Source organism: Microplitis demolitor, chromosome 5, assembly GCF_026212275.2.
Source record: "Microplitis demolitor isolate Queensland-Clemson2020A chromosome 5, iyMicDemo2.1a, whole genome shotgun sequence".
Taxonomy (NCBI): Eukaryota; Metazoa; Arthropoda; class Insecta; order Hymenoptera; family Braconidae; genus Microplitis; species Microplitis demolitor.
The window spans coordinates 20,657,792-20,670,992 of NC_068549.1; the positions used below are offsets into that span (position 1 = coordinate 20,657,792).

The 13,201-nt window shown below is 32.0% G+C and overlaps 1 protein-coding gene across 3 annotated transcripts in view; it reads right to left on the bottom strand.

Moving 5' to 3' along the window:
• LOC103579546 (atrial natriuretic peptide receptor 1) overlaps positions 1 to 13,201 on the bottom strand; it is a 100,218-nt gene that overhangs the window by 41,126 nt on the left and 45,891 nt on the right. For all 3 annotated transcript variants that reach the window (XM_053739059.1, XM_053739058.1, XM_053739060.1), the window contains 6 exons: positions 12,681 to 12,816; positions 12,326 to 12,409; positions 9,123 to 9,200; positions 8,809 to 8,913; positions 8,328 to 8,574; positions 6,989 to 7,147 (listed from right to left, as the gene is read on the bottom strand). In XM_053739059.1, the coding sequence (XP_053595034.1) occupies positions 6,989 to 7,147; positions 8,328 to 8,574; positions 8,809 to 8,913; positions 9,123 to 9,200; positions 12,326 to 12,409; positions 12,681 to 12,816 (809 nt within the window). The remainder of the gene's footprint in view (positions 1 to 6,988; positions 7,148 to 8,327; positions 8,575 to 8,808; positions 8,914 to 9,122; positions 9,201 to 12,325; positions 12,410 to 12,680; positions 12,817 to 13,201) is intronic.

A 13,201-nucleotide genomic window follows, 5' to 3' on the forward strand; every position in this document is an offset into this window, starting at 1 on the left:
ATTCTTACAATTGATATTTAATGGTCGACTCATTAGTAAGTAATTTAGATAGATTTTGAGTGCCTCCTCATTATAATTTTGAAAGTAACATGAAATTTTTATTTGAATGCTTGTCATGAATCATCGGCTGCAAATTCAAATACTAGTTTATTTTACAGCCACTTTTTTTATTTAAAAAATATTTTTATGTTGACTCTTTTCGGAAATAATACAAGAGAATGTAAAATTAAAAATCATATTTTAAAAATCTATTGACGCGACCAAAAATTTTTTTTTAATCATGGCCCATTTTACCTCCTTCTTAGTATTTTTAAGTTTTCAGTAAAATAACTTAGATAACAAATATATAGATTTTTTTTTTTTTAGAAATAATTATACATTTTGAAATAATAATTAATACTCAGATCTTATCTAATTTTCAAACTATATATATATATATATATATATATATATATATATATATATATATAAAATATTAGTGATAAAATTGATGAGTAATGCATTAATTAATTATTAAGTTAATTAAATTTAATGTCATCATAAGACATTAGAAAAAACTTTTCATATTAAAAAAATAATTATATTTCTAAAAAGAGCCAAAAGATTTTGATTTAATTTATATATTTATTAGTTGGGTGCATTTGATATTCAATTTTCAATAATATATCAATAAAATAAATCTATATGCTGATTTAAAAATTGAAACATCAAAATCTACAGATATTTTTACTTGTTTTTAACTTTTATGAAAAAAAGTTTCGAAGGTCGTGATTTTCATTCTTTTCTGCTCTATTGTAAACGGAAAACAGGATTGAAGATTTTATACCTGTACCAAATATTATTCTGGGTTGCAACATTTAAAATACTGACAACGGACGGTATAGTGACGTATGAAAATTTAAACCAATCAGCGTGAGTTTGAGTATGCCCAGAAGGGACTCTCTTATCCCTTCCAACTATTCAATTTCCCGGCTTTAAAACCGGCCCGAGTACATTTTCATTCATTTCTGTTTCTGATTCATAGTGATAAAGTGGAGAATATTTTTACACGGTTTTCAAATTTGAAAAAAAAAAAAAAAAACATGAAGGTTTTATATTGCATTGCTCTTGTCGCCGTAGTTGCGTTGTTCAAAGAATCGTCAGGTAAGATATTTTATTTTATTTAATACTATGTTTCAAATATAATTATTTTTTCGGGTTTATCATATTTTCGATTTTTAGTAAAGAACATATTTATAATAATTAGACAAGTGAAAAAAAATTGGTTATCGATGAATAATTAGATTTTGTCTTCAAATATTATATATACACTACTAAAATTTTTGATATTTGGATTTTATACAAATTCAATTAACATCCACGCAAATAATTAACATTAATTTGAAAAAAAAATTAATAAGTTTACTAGTGTTTAAATTATATTGAGAATTAGAAAATTTAAATGAAAATATTTTTGATTAGTGAAAACAAAATTTGGGCAAAGTATATATATTTACAAAGAGTCAATTTTATGAATTTTTATTATATTGTGACGATTGAAAGAAAGAACAAAGTTACACGTGGTCGGTTTAAAGGGTGAATTTTTATCAACCGAATAGTCGAAATTAACTAAGAATGAAATATTTTTTAATTTAATTTGCTTTGAAACCTTGTATTATTTAAAAGAATATAAAGATACGTTTAGGTCACTAAAAAGATTTTTTAATAATTTTTTGAATCGTCGAATAATGGATTAATTGAAAGTTTAATCAATGGAAAAAAAAGTTTTTAAGATTTCGTGTTAATTTACGTCAGAGAATATTTGATACTAAAGTTTTTGAACATCAAAAAAAACTAAAGTGTAGATGCAAATAGTTTAAATGCAATTTTATGATTATAGGATTTGAACTCAACCATGCGCGCATGATCAATTCTCAATCTGAAGCCGAGGAAGCAGCCACGACCGAGTTTTCCTCTGCTACTGAAGCTATGAGTGAACTCAACCGAGTTGTCAGAGAAGCGGAAACTACCGAAATCCCAACCACCACTGAGGCTGTACCTGAACACATCCGTGTTGCCAGAGAAGCTGAAACTACCGAAGTCCCAACCACCACCGAGGCTGAACCTGAACACATCCGTGTTGCCAGAGAAGCCGAAACCACTGAAATCCCAACCACCACTGAGGCTGTACCTGAACACATTCGTGTTGCCAGAGAAGTTGAAACCACCGAGGTTCCAACCACCACCGAGGCTGTACCTGAACACATCCGTGTTGCCAGAGAAGCCGAAACCACTGAAATCCCAACCACCACCGAGGCTGAACCTGAACACATCCGTGTCGCCAGAGAAGCCGAAACCACTGAAATCCCAACCACCACCGAGGCTGAACCTGAACACATCCGTGTTGCCAGAGAAGCCGAAACCACTGAAATCCCAACCACCACCGAGGCTGAACCTGAACACATCCGTGTTGCCAGAGAAGCCGAAACCACTGAAATCCCAACCACCACCGAGGCTGAACCTGAACACATCCGTGTTGCCAGAGAAGCCGAAACCACTGAAATCCCAACCACCACTGAGGCTGTACCTGAACACATTCGTGTTGCCAGAGAAGTTGAAACCACCGAGGTTCCAACCACCACCGAGGCTGTACCTGAACACATCCGTGTTGCCAGAGAAGCCGAAACCACTGAAATCCCAACCACCACCGAGGCTGAACCTGAACACATCCGTGTTGCCAGAGAAGCCGAAACCACTGAAATCCCAACCACCACCGAGGCTGTACCTGAACACATCCGTGTTGCCAGAGAAGCCGAAACCACTGAAATCCCAACCACCACCGAGGCTGAACCTGAACACATCCGTGTTGCCAGAGAAGCCGAAACCACTGAAATCCCAACCACCACCGAGGCTGAACCTGAACACATCCGTGTTGCCAGAGAAGCCGAAACCACTGAAATCCCAACCACCACCGAGGCTGAACCTGAACACATCCGTGTTGCCAGAGAAGCCGAAACCACTGAAATCCCAACCACCACCGAGGCTGAACCTGAACACATCCGTGTTGCCAGAGAAGCCGAAACCACTGAAATCCCAACCACCACCGAGGCTGAACCTGAACACATCCGTGTTGCCAGAGAAGCCGAAACCACTGAAATCCCAACCACCACTGAGGCTGTACCTGAACACATTCGTGTTGCCAGAGAAGTTGAAACCACCGAGGTTCCAACCACCACCGAGGCTGTACCTGAACACATCCGTGTTGCCAGAGAAGCCGAAACCACTGAAATCCCAACCACCACCGAGGCTGAACCTGAACACATCCGTGTTGCCAGAGAAGCCGAAACCACTGAAATCCCAACCACCACCGAGGCTGAACCTGAACACATCCGTGTTGCCAGAGAAGCCGAAACCACTGAAATCCCAACCACCACTGAGGCTGTACCTGAACACATTCGTGTTGCCAGAGAAGTTGAAACCACCGAGGTTCCAACCACCACCGAGGCTGTACCTGAACACATCCGTGTTGCCAGAGAAGCCGAAACCACTGAAATCCCAACCACCACTGAGGCTGTACCTGAACACATTCGTGTTGCCAGAGAAGTTGAAACCACCGAGGTCCCAACTACCACTGAGACTGCCAACTAATTTGTTAAAAACTAATAATACCAAAAATATAACGTATAGTATTTTATAATTTTTTTACTGCACCGTCGCTGTTATTGGGTGCAAAAATAATTTTTTTTATATCGAAATGTCTATGAAAGTTTTAAAATGTATTTATTGCCTTTTCTTTAAAATAAAGCTTTCAATTTAAAGTTTTTCTGATTTCAATTAACAATCATAACATTAACATCAAAAATATCTTCCATGAACTCTTGGTGTCCACTTGTCTATAAAAAATCCCTCATTGACCTTTATCTCACAATAGCTTTTTTTTATATCTTTCAAGGATTTCTTAAAATAAAAAAAAACAATAAAAAAAAAAATTATTAATTTCTCCGTATCCTTGAATCGAAAGAGATCCTTCTTTTTACTTGTAATGTATATAGTGTAGAAATTCATGAATATATATAAATATACCTAGACAATAATTTGATTTTATCATCACTAACGAATGCCTTCAAGGAACAAAATCACATTTGTTGTGCAGATATCCGTAGAAATAATTGAAATAAAAATCATCGGGCAGGGAGTAGAAAAATCAATCCACTCAATCATCCGCGATAATAATCTCGCTCTTTATAAACGTCAAGGTAAATTCGATTGAACTAATTAACAAGTCTGTTCACTTACAGACATACGATACTTGGAAATATCTATAGGTCATTATTCACTAATTAGATTTATAATTAAACATGTGATTACAGTAATTGACTTCTAATTAATCCAACAATTAAAAACATCATTTAAATTGCAGGTAAATAACAATCTACATATATATGTTTATAACTAAATATGTCCAAACTAAATATCAAAGCTCTGCATAAGTAAATGTAGCAGACATCAGACAAATTTTAAATTATAATTAAATAGAGTAAATGATTAAAAACAAATATTTATAAAAAATGCACTTATTAATTTCAAAATTTTCTAAATGCCCATTTTTTTTTAAATTTTATTTTATTAATTATTTACTCTATTTATTTATAATTAAAAATTTGTCTGATGATTTTTGTTTTTTAATTGTATTAAAAAATGAAAAGTAATGAAAATTGGTATTTTTTTTGTATAGTTCAGTAATTTATGTACGAGAAATTTTTTTTTGCAATTATTAATACTCAATAAAGCAAATGGATATACTGCTAATATTTAATATAATGCTGAGTCATGATATAAATTTGATTTATTTCGATACAAAAAGTATATGAAACAAAAATCTTTTGCTGATCTGAGGATTTTTTCATTAAACTCTAATATCAAAATTCGCTATAGTTCATTTATATGAATATATATATGTAGATGGAAGGGTGGGGGGGGGGGATATAGAAATGAAAAAACAATTTTTTCCATTAAAAAAAAATTACCTAGACGATGTACCGTTTTTTTGTCACTTTACGGCCAGTTTTGAACGGTTCAAAATTTGAGAGTTGATTAAATTATTTTGAAAAAAAAAAAAAAATTTTTTAAGAATTTTCTGAATAGTACATTTTCCGGAAAACGGAAAAAATTTTATTCTTGATTAATTTTTATGTAATTAAATAATTTTTATCGAGCTTTCGATAACCCAATGTAATGAGGATCAAAATTTGAAAAAAAAATCTCATAATGCGGAATCTGTAGGCCTGAATTTTTTTGTGATACAGCTTCGAGCTTAATTTTTTATATTTGAATTCCGATGAAATCACCCATGGCTGCTAAAGTTTTCGCATCACATAAAAAAATTATACGGGGACTTAGTAGAGAATTACCTGGCTTACAAAAAGGTCGGGATAAATTTATGATTTTTAAATTATAAAAGTTTATAATATTTTTGCATTATATTATAAATTATAATATAATAAGTAGAAATAATTAACATTATTTCCCTGGTACAGATATATCCTAATTATAAAATCGATAAGCATTTAAAATTATTTCTATACATAGCGAAATATAAAAAAATATTTCTGGTTGAAATTTCAAATTTCTAAAAATTTACTTTTAGAATTTTTTTCATAAATTAAAAAATATATTGAATCGTGGATTCAAAAAAAATATGCTTACATATTTACGAAAAAAAATTAAAAAATAAATCTTGCATTAGGAAATCGAATACCAGAAAAAAAATTAGATATTTTTTCTATCGCATTAAAAATAGTAAAAAATAAAAACCTCCGTTTCATTGATAAAGAATTCAGGTCTCACAACCAGACGTGATGAAGCTCAACGGAACTAGAACTGACTTGAATTTTTACAAGCAACTGATTAAGAATTTTACCTCATGATTTCCCAATAAATTAACTCACAACTTTAGCCTGATAAATTTCCCATGTAGGCACAGTTACTGCGCAATTAAATTATGAAGACAGTCAATGTGCTGTCAAGTTTAGGGTAACATTGACTATTCAACTATTGGCTACAAGTTGGCTTCATATTTTACATAAAGTTGGAGACATTCTAAGGCCGCAATATGAAGGAAACTTGACACAGAAAGTTTACGTCAAGTTATTGACAACTATTTTGCTCGACAAGTTGCCATCAACTGTTGCGCTTACAATCTTATTACAGAAATAAACGCGGAAAATTTTAGTTAAAAGTTTACATCAAATTGCGGACAAAATGGCTACCTGGGTTAGTTACGAAATAATACAGCGGACGGGTAGACAAAACAGACTGGGTGGAAAAACGGACCACCTCAAAAATCTGATGAAAATTTTTCTTTCCGAAATTATTTATAATTAGAGACAAATTTTTTTTTTTAATTTTTTCAGTACTCATAAATTGTTGGCCGCAAAAAATACGGTGTTTTTTTTGCTAATATTCAAATTTTACATGTTATTAATTTTCAGTATTTTTTTTTTGCCACTAATTACTCTCAATAGAGTCTTTTTTCTCAGTTAAATTCGATCTAAACAATTTTTTAAAAATAAAAAAAAAAATTTACATTTTTTGGGGGTGGCCCATTTTTGCCCACCGGGTTAAAAATTTTTTCTACAGAAACTGGAAATTTTGTTTAACTTATGCCCAAAATTTCATAAATTCCTTAGCACCCCCATTTTGCCCTCTTTCCTTTTGTTACTAAAGTAAAATATATTAATAAAAATACAATGTTGTTTTTTGTTGTACAGATAATATCAGAGTAATAACCGTGATAAGAATATCATATAATATGATAACGGGGGTGTATAATATATATGTAGGATAAGATGCAAGTATAATAATAAAAATAATAAAAATAGAAATGACAATAGAAAGTGAACGAAATGGGTCTCGAGAGTGGGTCGTAGCCGGTGATGGCTGAGAAAAAGCAGAGACGGGGATAGACATCATCAAGAATAACAGTTAAAAGAACCGGGAAAAAACTTACCCCTTGGGGAATAGTTGGTGTCTTCTCCTAAGTAAAATGGTCCTTGACGTACCACGATCTCGTGTACGATTATGGCGAAACTGTAGACGTCTCCTTTCTGAGTACCCTCTGGCGATGGTCGCTCCATTCTCAGCAGCTCCGGTGCCGTCCACAGCTGCTCTGCAACGGCAACAATAAACTTTTTTTATTATTTTAGTTGTTTTTTATTCGTCATATTTTATACAGTCATATGCCAATAGTCACTAGATTAATTTTTACCGCGCATTTTTCATGTTAATTTAATTATCCCAGTAGGGAGTAAATAAATTGCGGCAGTTGCTGAGCCAGAGATATTTTTAATTATTGTTATATTAAATATTTTATTTAATGTAGACATTGTTGGTCTTTATGCTAAGAAGTTGATGCAAATTTATAATAATAATCCATATAATTTAAATTTCAGAATTACTAATTAGTTTAGTTTAATTTTAAATGGCTTTGGGGCCTAGATTTAATATGAGAAACATTCAAAGGTTTTTTTAAAAATAGAAAGATGATTGAAATGAAAAAGGAGTATGAAGAAGCTTTTTTGTAAAAAGAGTAAAATTAAAGTGAAAAAAAAAAAATTAGATGAAAATTTGCTGATCGGGAATCGAACAGGTCGATTTGATTACGTGAGTCCTAGTGATAATTGATTTCGGGACATGAATTATTGGGTAATAGGGACGTGCGAATTGTGTTCGGATTAAATCGAATCGAACTATTTGATAAATTCAAATTGTTTGAAAATTTTCGTAGTCAATTTTCGATTTAAAAGTTTCCGAACTATTCGTAACTTTTGGAATCATTCGATTCGAATTCAAAAATTCAAATCAGTGTTAAAATATTAATTTTGAGTTAATAGTGAACTGGGGTTTTAAAAGTAACCAAAAGTCATTATTTCGTAGATTCGTGTCTGTAATATTTATCTCTGATTAAAATTTTAATTTTAGGAAAATATATCTAAATTTGAAGTAATTCGAAAAAAAATTTTTGAATTAAAGCACCCGCGGGTAATAAGGCCTAAGTGACAGAAATTATATTTAAAAAATTGAGACAAATTTTCAAATAATCCAATCACGCCTTCAACGACGAATCGTATCACGAAAACGAATTTTAAAAATCTCTATATTAATCACAAAATACAATTTCAATAAATTTACTTTGTATTCGAAACTCAAGCCATTAAATTACAATTACAAGACCGTAAATAAATTTTCTCAATGTCTAGTGCCACTAAATAACTTTCCATGATTTCTCAACTCATCTGAACTTGTGACCCCAACACAAAAAAAAAAAATATCCAAATAAACTGACTTACTTTTCCAATGAGCGTAACTGTCTCTGTCCTCGTCCGAATCACCAGCACTCGGTTTGCGTAATTCATGTAATCCAAAGTCGGTTATTTTCAACACAAATCTCGAGTCGACAACACAATTCGAGGACTTGAGATTCCCATGGCTTTTAACTTCCGACGCGTGTAGATACGCCATCCCCCTCACGATATCGTGGATTAGGGAGCCTCGGAAAACTCGATCCAACTTTATCTGATCGTTTTCTAAGATATCCTGTAACAGAGTAATCCAACAATATAATGCGATATTAATTCCCATTATCATTCATTCCTATTAAAATGACATGATCACAAATTAATAGGCGACGAATTATTAAGAGAGATTCAAAACTTAAATTGTCAAAAATTCGCAGCGCAACTCGTCGAGTTAAGCCGTTTGAAATGTTACGTAAAATATGTTGATTGTAATTTACGATTAATAATGATAATAATAAATCAATAATAAAACCTGCAGTGATCCCTTGGGGCAGTATTCAGTGAGTAAACAGCAGTGGGGTGGCTCCACACATGCACCGTAAAATCGTACCAAGTGATCATGCTGAAGATCCTTCATCTACAACAGTTTCAACATCGACAGTAACAATAAAAAATACAAAAAATACTCTGGCGTGTATTTATTTTGTCATTCGCCTCTGGCTTTTGTGTCAACATGTCATCAAAAATAGTGACCGTTATTGTTATTAATATTATTCAGATTAATTATTTACTCAGTATTGATTTCGCTTTATTTATTTTAGGTAATGAAAAAATATTGTTACTTACGCGCTTTAATTCGAGCAACAGCGGCCTTGATATTTCGACTTTTGTTCTGGGAAGTGGTTTTATTGCGACCTTTGAATTCTGTAATTATAAATTTTTATTTATGTATTAAAATAAAAAAATTTTCGAACATTGAGATAAATTTTTAATCAGTTTGACAGAACTCGAAACAGGAAATTTAAAATTTAAAAATTTATTTAAGTTATGATTTATATTAACTTTATAACCCGATTTTACGTACATATATAAACTGAGGTTTTATGGATATTTTTAAACAAGTTGCACTACTGGTAGTAAAAATACCGGAACAAGACTTGCCGACATTGATTTAGTATTCTCACAGTTACTTCCACTCAGCGACGACGTTTCTTTTCAACCGCATTTTATTATACTAAATTATTATTTTTCTAGTTTCTGTATAAATTGTTCATTCCTTTGGAGAAAGAGCGAGATAATATTCAAAGAAAGTCAATTTTATTTACCGAAATCATTTTCAATTTTTATCAGCCATTGCATTTTTTAAGTACTATGTAATTATTATAAGTAATTAAATTGTTGAAAATTTATTTAAATTACCCGGGTAAAAGTATTTGGCCGAAAATGCACCGAAAAAGTTAAATTCGAGCGAAATCACACCGAAACTCTAGGGTTTTATTCATAGAGGCGTAAATTTAACCGAAATCTCGCTGAAACTGTAGACTTTTATTGGAAAAGATCGAAAGTTGACCGAAATCATACCGAACTCCAGAATTTTGTTCGTAGAAGTCTAAAATTGACCAATATATCGCTAAAGCTGTAGAATTCTATTGGAAAAGATAGAAAGTTGACCGAAATCATACCGAAACTCTAGGGTTTTATTCATAGAGGCGTAAATTTAACCGAAATCTCGCTGAAACTGTAGAATTTTATTGAAAAAGATCGAAAGTTGACCGAAATCATACCGAAACTCCAGAATTTTGTTCGTAGAAGTCTAAATTTGACCAAAATATCGCTAAAGCTGTAGAATTCTATTGGAAAAGATCGAAAGTTGACCGAAATCATACCGAAACGCTAGGGTTTTATTCATAGAGGCGTAAATTTAACCGAAATCTCGCTGAAACTGTAGAATTTTATTGAAAAAGATCGAAAGTTGACCGAAATCATACCGAAACTCCAGAATTTTGTTCGTAGAAGTCTAAATTTGACCAAAATATCGCTAAAACTGTAGAATTCTATTGGAAAAGATCGAAAGTTGACCGAAATCATACCGAAACTCTAGGGTTTTATTCATAGAGGCGTAAATTTAACCGAAATCTCGCTGAAACTGTAGACTTTTATTGGAAAAGATCGAAAGTTAACCGAAATCATACCGAAACTCTAGAGTTTTGTTCATAGAAGTCTAAATTTGACCAAAATATCGCTAAAGCTGTAGAATTCTATTGGAAAAGATCGAAAGTTGACCGAAATCATACCGAAACGCTAGGGTTTTATTCATAGAGGCGTAAATTTAACCGAAATCTCGCTGAAACTGTAGAATTTTATTGAAAAAGATCGAAAGTTGACCGAAATCATACCGAAACTCCAGAATTTTGTTCGTAGAAGTCTAAATTTGACCAAAATATCGCTAAAACTGTAGAATTCTATTGGAAAAGATCGAAAGTTGACCGAAATCATACCGAAACTCTAGGGTTTTATTCATAGAGGCGTAAATTTAACCGAAATCTCGCTGAAACTGTAGACTTTTATTGGAAAAGATCGAAAGTTAACCGAAATCATACCGCAACTCTAGAGTTTTGTTCATAGAAGTCTAAATTTGACCGAAATATCGCTAAAGCTGTAGAATTCTATTGGAAAAGATCGAAAGTTGACCGAAATCATACCGAAACGCTAGGGTTTTATTCATAGAGGCGTAAATTTAACCGAAATCTCGCTGAAACTGTAGAATTTTATTGAAAAAGATCGAAAGTTGACCGAAATCATACCGAAACTCCAGAATTTTGTTCGTAGAAGTCTAAATTTGACCAAAATATCGCTAAAACTGTAGAATTCTATTGGAAAAGATCGAAAGTTGACCGAAATCATACCGAAACTCTAGGGTTTTATTCATAGAGGCGTAAATTTAACCGAAATCTCGCTGAAACTGTAGACTTTTATTGGAAAAGATCGAAAGTTAACCGAAATCATACCGCAACTCTAGAGTTTTGTTCATAGAAGTCTAAATTTGACCGAAATATCGCTAAAGCTGTAGAATTCTATTGGAAAAGATCGAAAGTTGACCGAAATCATACCGAAACGCTAGGGTTTTATTCATAGAGGCGTAAATTTAACCGAAATCTCGCTGAAACTGTAGAATTTTATTGAAAAAGATCGAAAGTTGACCGAAATCATACCGAAACTCCAGAATTTTGTTCGTAGAAGTCTAAATTTGACCAAAATATCGCTAAAACTGTAGAATTCTATTGGAAAAGATCGAAAGTTGACCGAAATCATACCGAAACTCTAGGGTTTTATTCATAGAGGCGTAAATTTAACCGAAATCTCGCTGAAACTGTAGACTTTTATTGGAAAAGATCGAAAGTTAACCGAAATCATACCAAAACTCTAGAGTTTTGTTCATAGAAGTCTAAATTTGACCGAAATATCGCTAAAGCTGTAGAATTTTGTTCATAGAATTGTATAATTGACCAAAATCACATAGAAATCATAGAATTTTATTCAAAGAGGCCTAAATTTTGCCGAAAACACATCGAAATTTTATTATTCTTACTAAAAAGGCCGATAATTAAGTCGGACTATTTTCGGATTTTTTCCACCAAATTATCAGCCATTTTCCAGCCTAACAAGTTTTCAGGTGAGTGTTTACTGTCTGGGCCACTTTTCGGCCAAGAAAAAATTCTATTATTATTCTGGCGGGAAATTTATTTACCCAGTGACCAGAGAGATATTGAAGACAACTCAGCCCGGGCTGCTTTTGTAGTGAAACGCATTGTAATACTTAGAAAATATAATTAACATATATATGAATATGTATACATAAATAAACATATTAAATTTGAATATGAAATGATCATCCATGCAGGTAACCTGTCATAATTAACACGTTTAATTAACGCAAAAATTACATTCCTTAATTATGAATTTTTCTCTGCTTACATAAAAACTTTTTTTAAATTTATTAACCATTGAGATAAAAATTTTGAATATAATTATAATAGTTGTGAACATACCTTATATATTCCAGTAGGTATATAGACATTTCTATCGACTCCGCCCCCACCTGGTAAACTAATATCATCATCCCAATACACTGTCTAAAAAAAATTCGATAAAGATAAAAAACTTTCAGTTTAAAAAAAAAAAGTTATCGATAGCAATAAAAAATAATAAAACTGCCCCAAGTATCTGTTATTATAAATAAAATAATAGATAAATTTATGTAAAATTTGAATAAAAACTAATTAATAAACTGAAAAAAAAATAAATAATAGATATTTTAATTAATATAGATATATATATAAGTATTTAAATATTAAATTAATAAAATAAATATCGCTAGTAATTGAATAAAAAGTAAATATTTACCAATTGACTGCCGCGTTGTTTATTTGGAGCAAGTGAATGCATCGAACCACGTGTTCTACCAATTGGTACGACCATCACATCCTCCCAGTGAACTTTCCACGTCATAGACGCTATCTCTACTTCGAGTTTATAGTGCCTGGAAAATATAATCAATAAAAAAAAAGTCGAGATTTATCTGTAGTAATTTTACTTTTTTTTTAATATTTTTAAAAAAAATTCCAGTTTGATTGAAAATAGTGATAAATATGTTTGATTTAAATTTGGCGGGTAAATCCGTAGACAGTATAATCCAATAAAGGATTTCCATGTCACGTTGGAGCCTTGAACTATCGTTAGATCTAACTTTGGATAATATTTTTCCTCACCGCAATTTGTTTTAATGTAGGGGCTAAATTGCCGTAATTAATCACAAATATTATCCGATATTATTTTTGCCTTATTATGGAGGTGGATACAATGACGGGTATTATTGATGTTAAATGACAACATCACATCTGTCTGACCTTACTCTGGTTTATCTA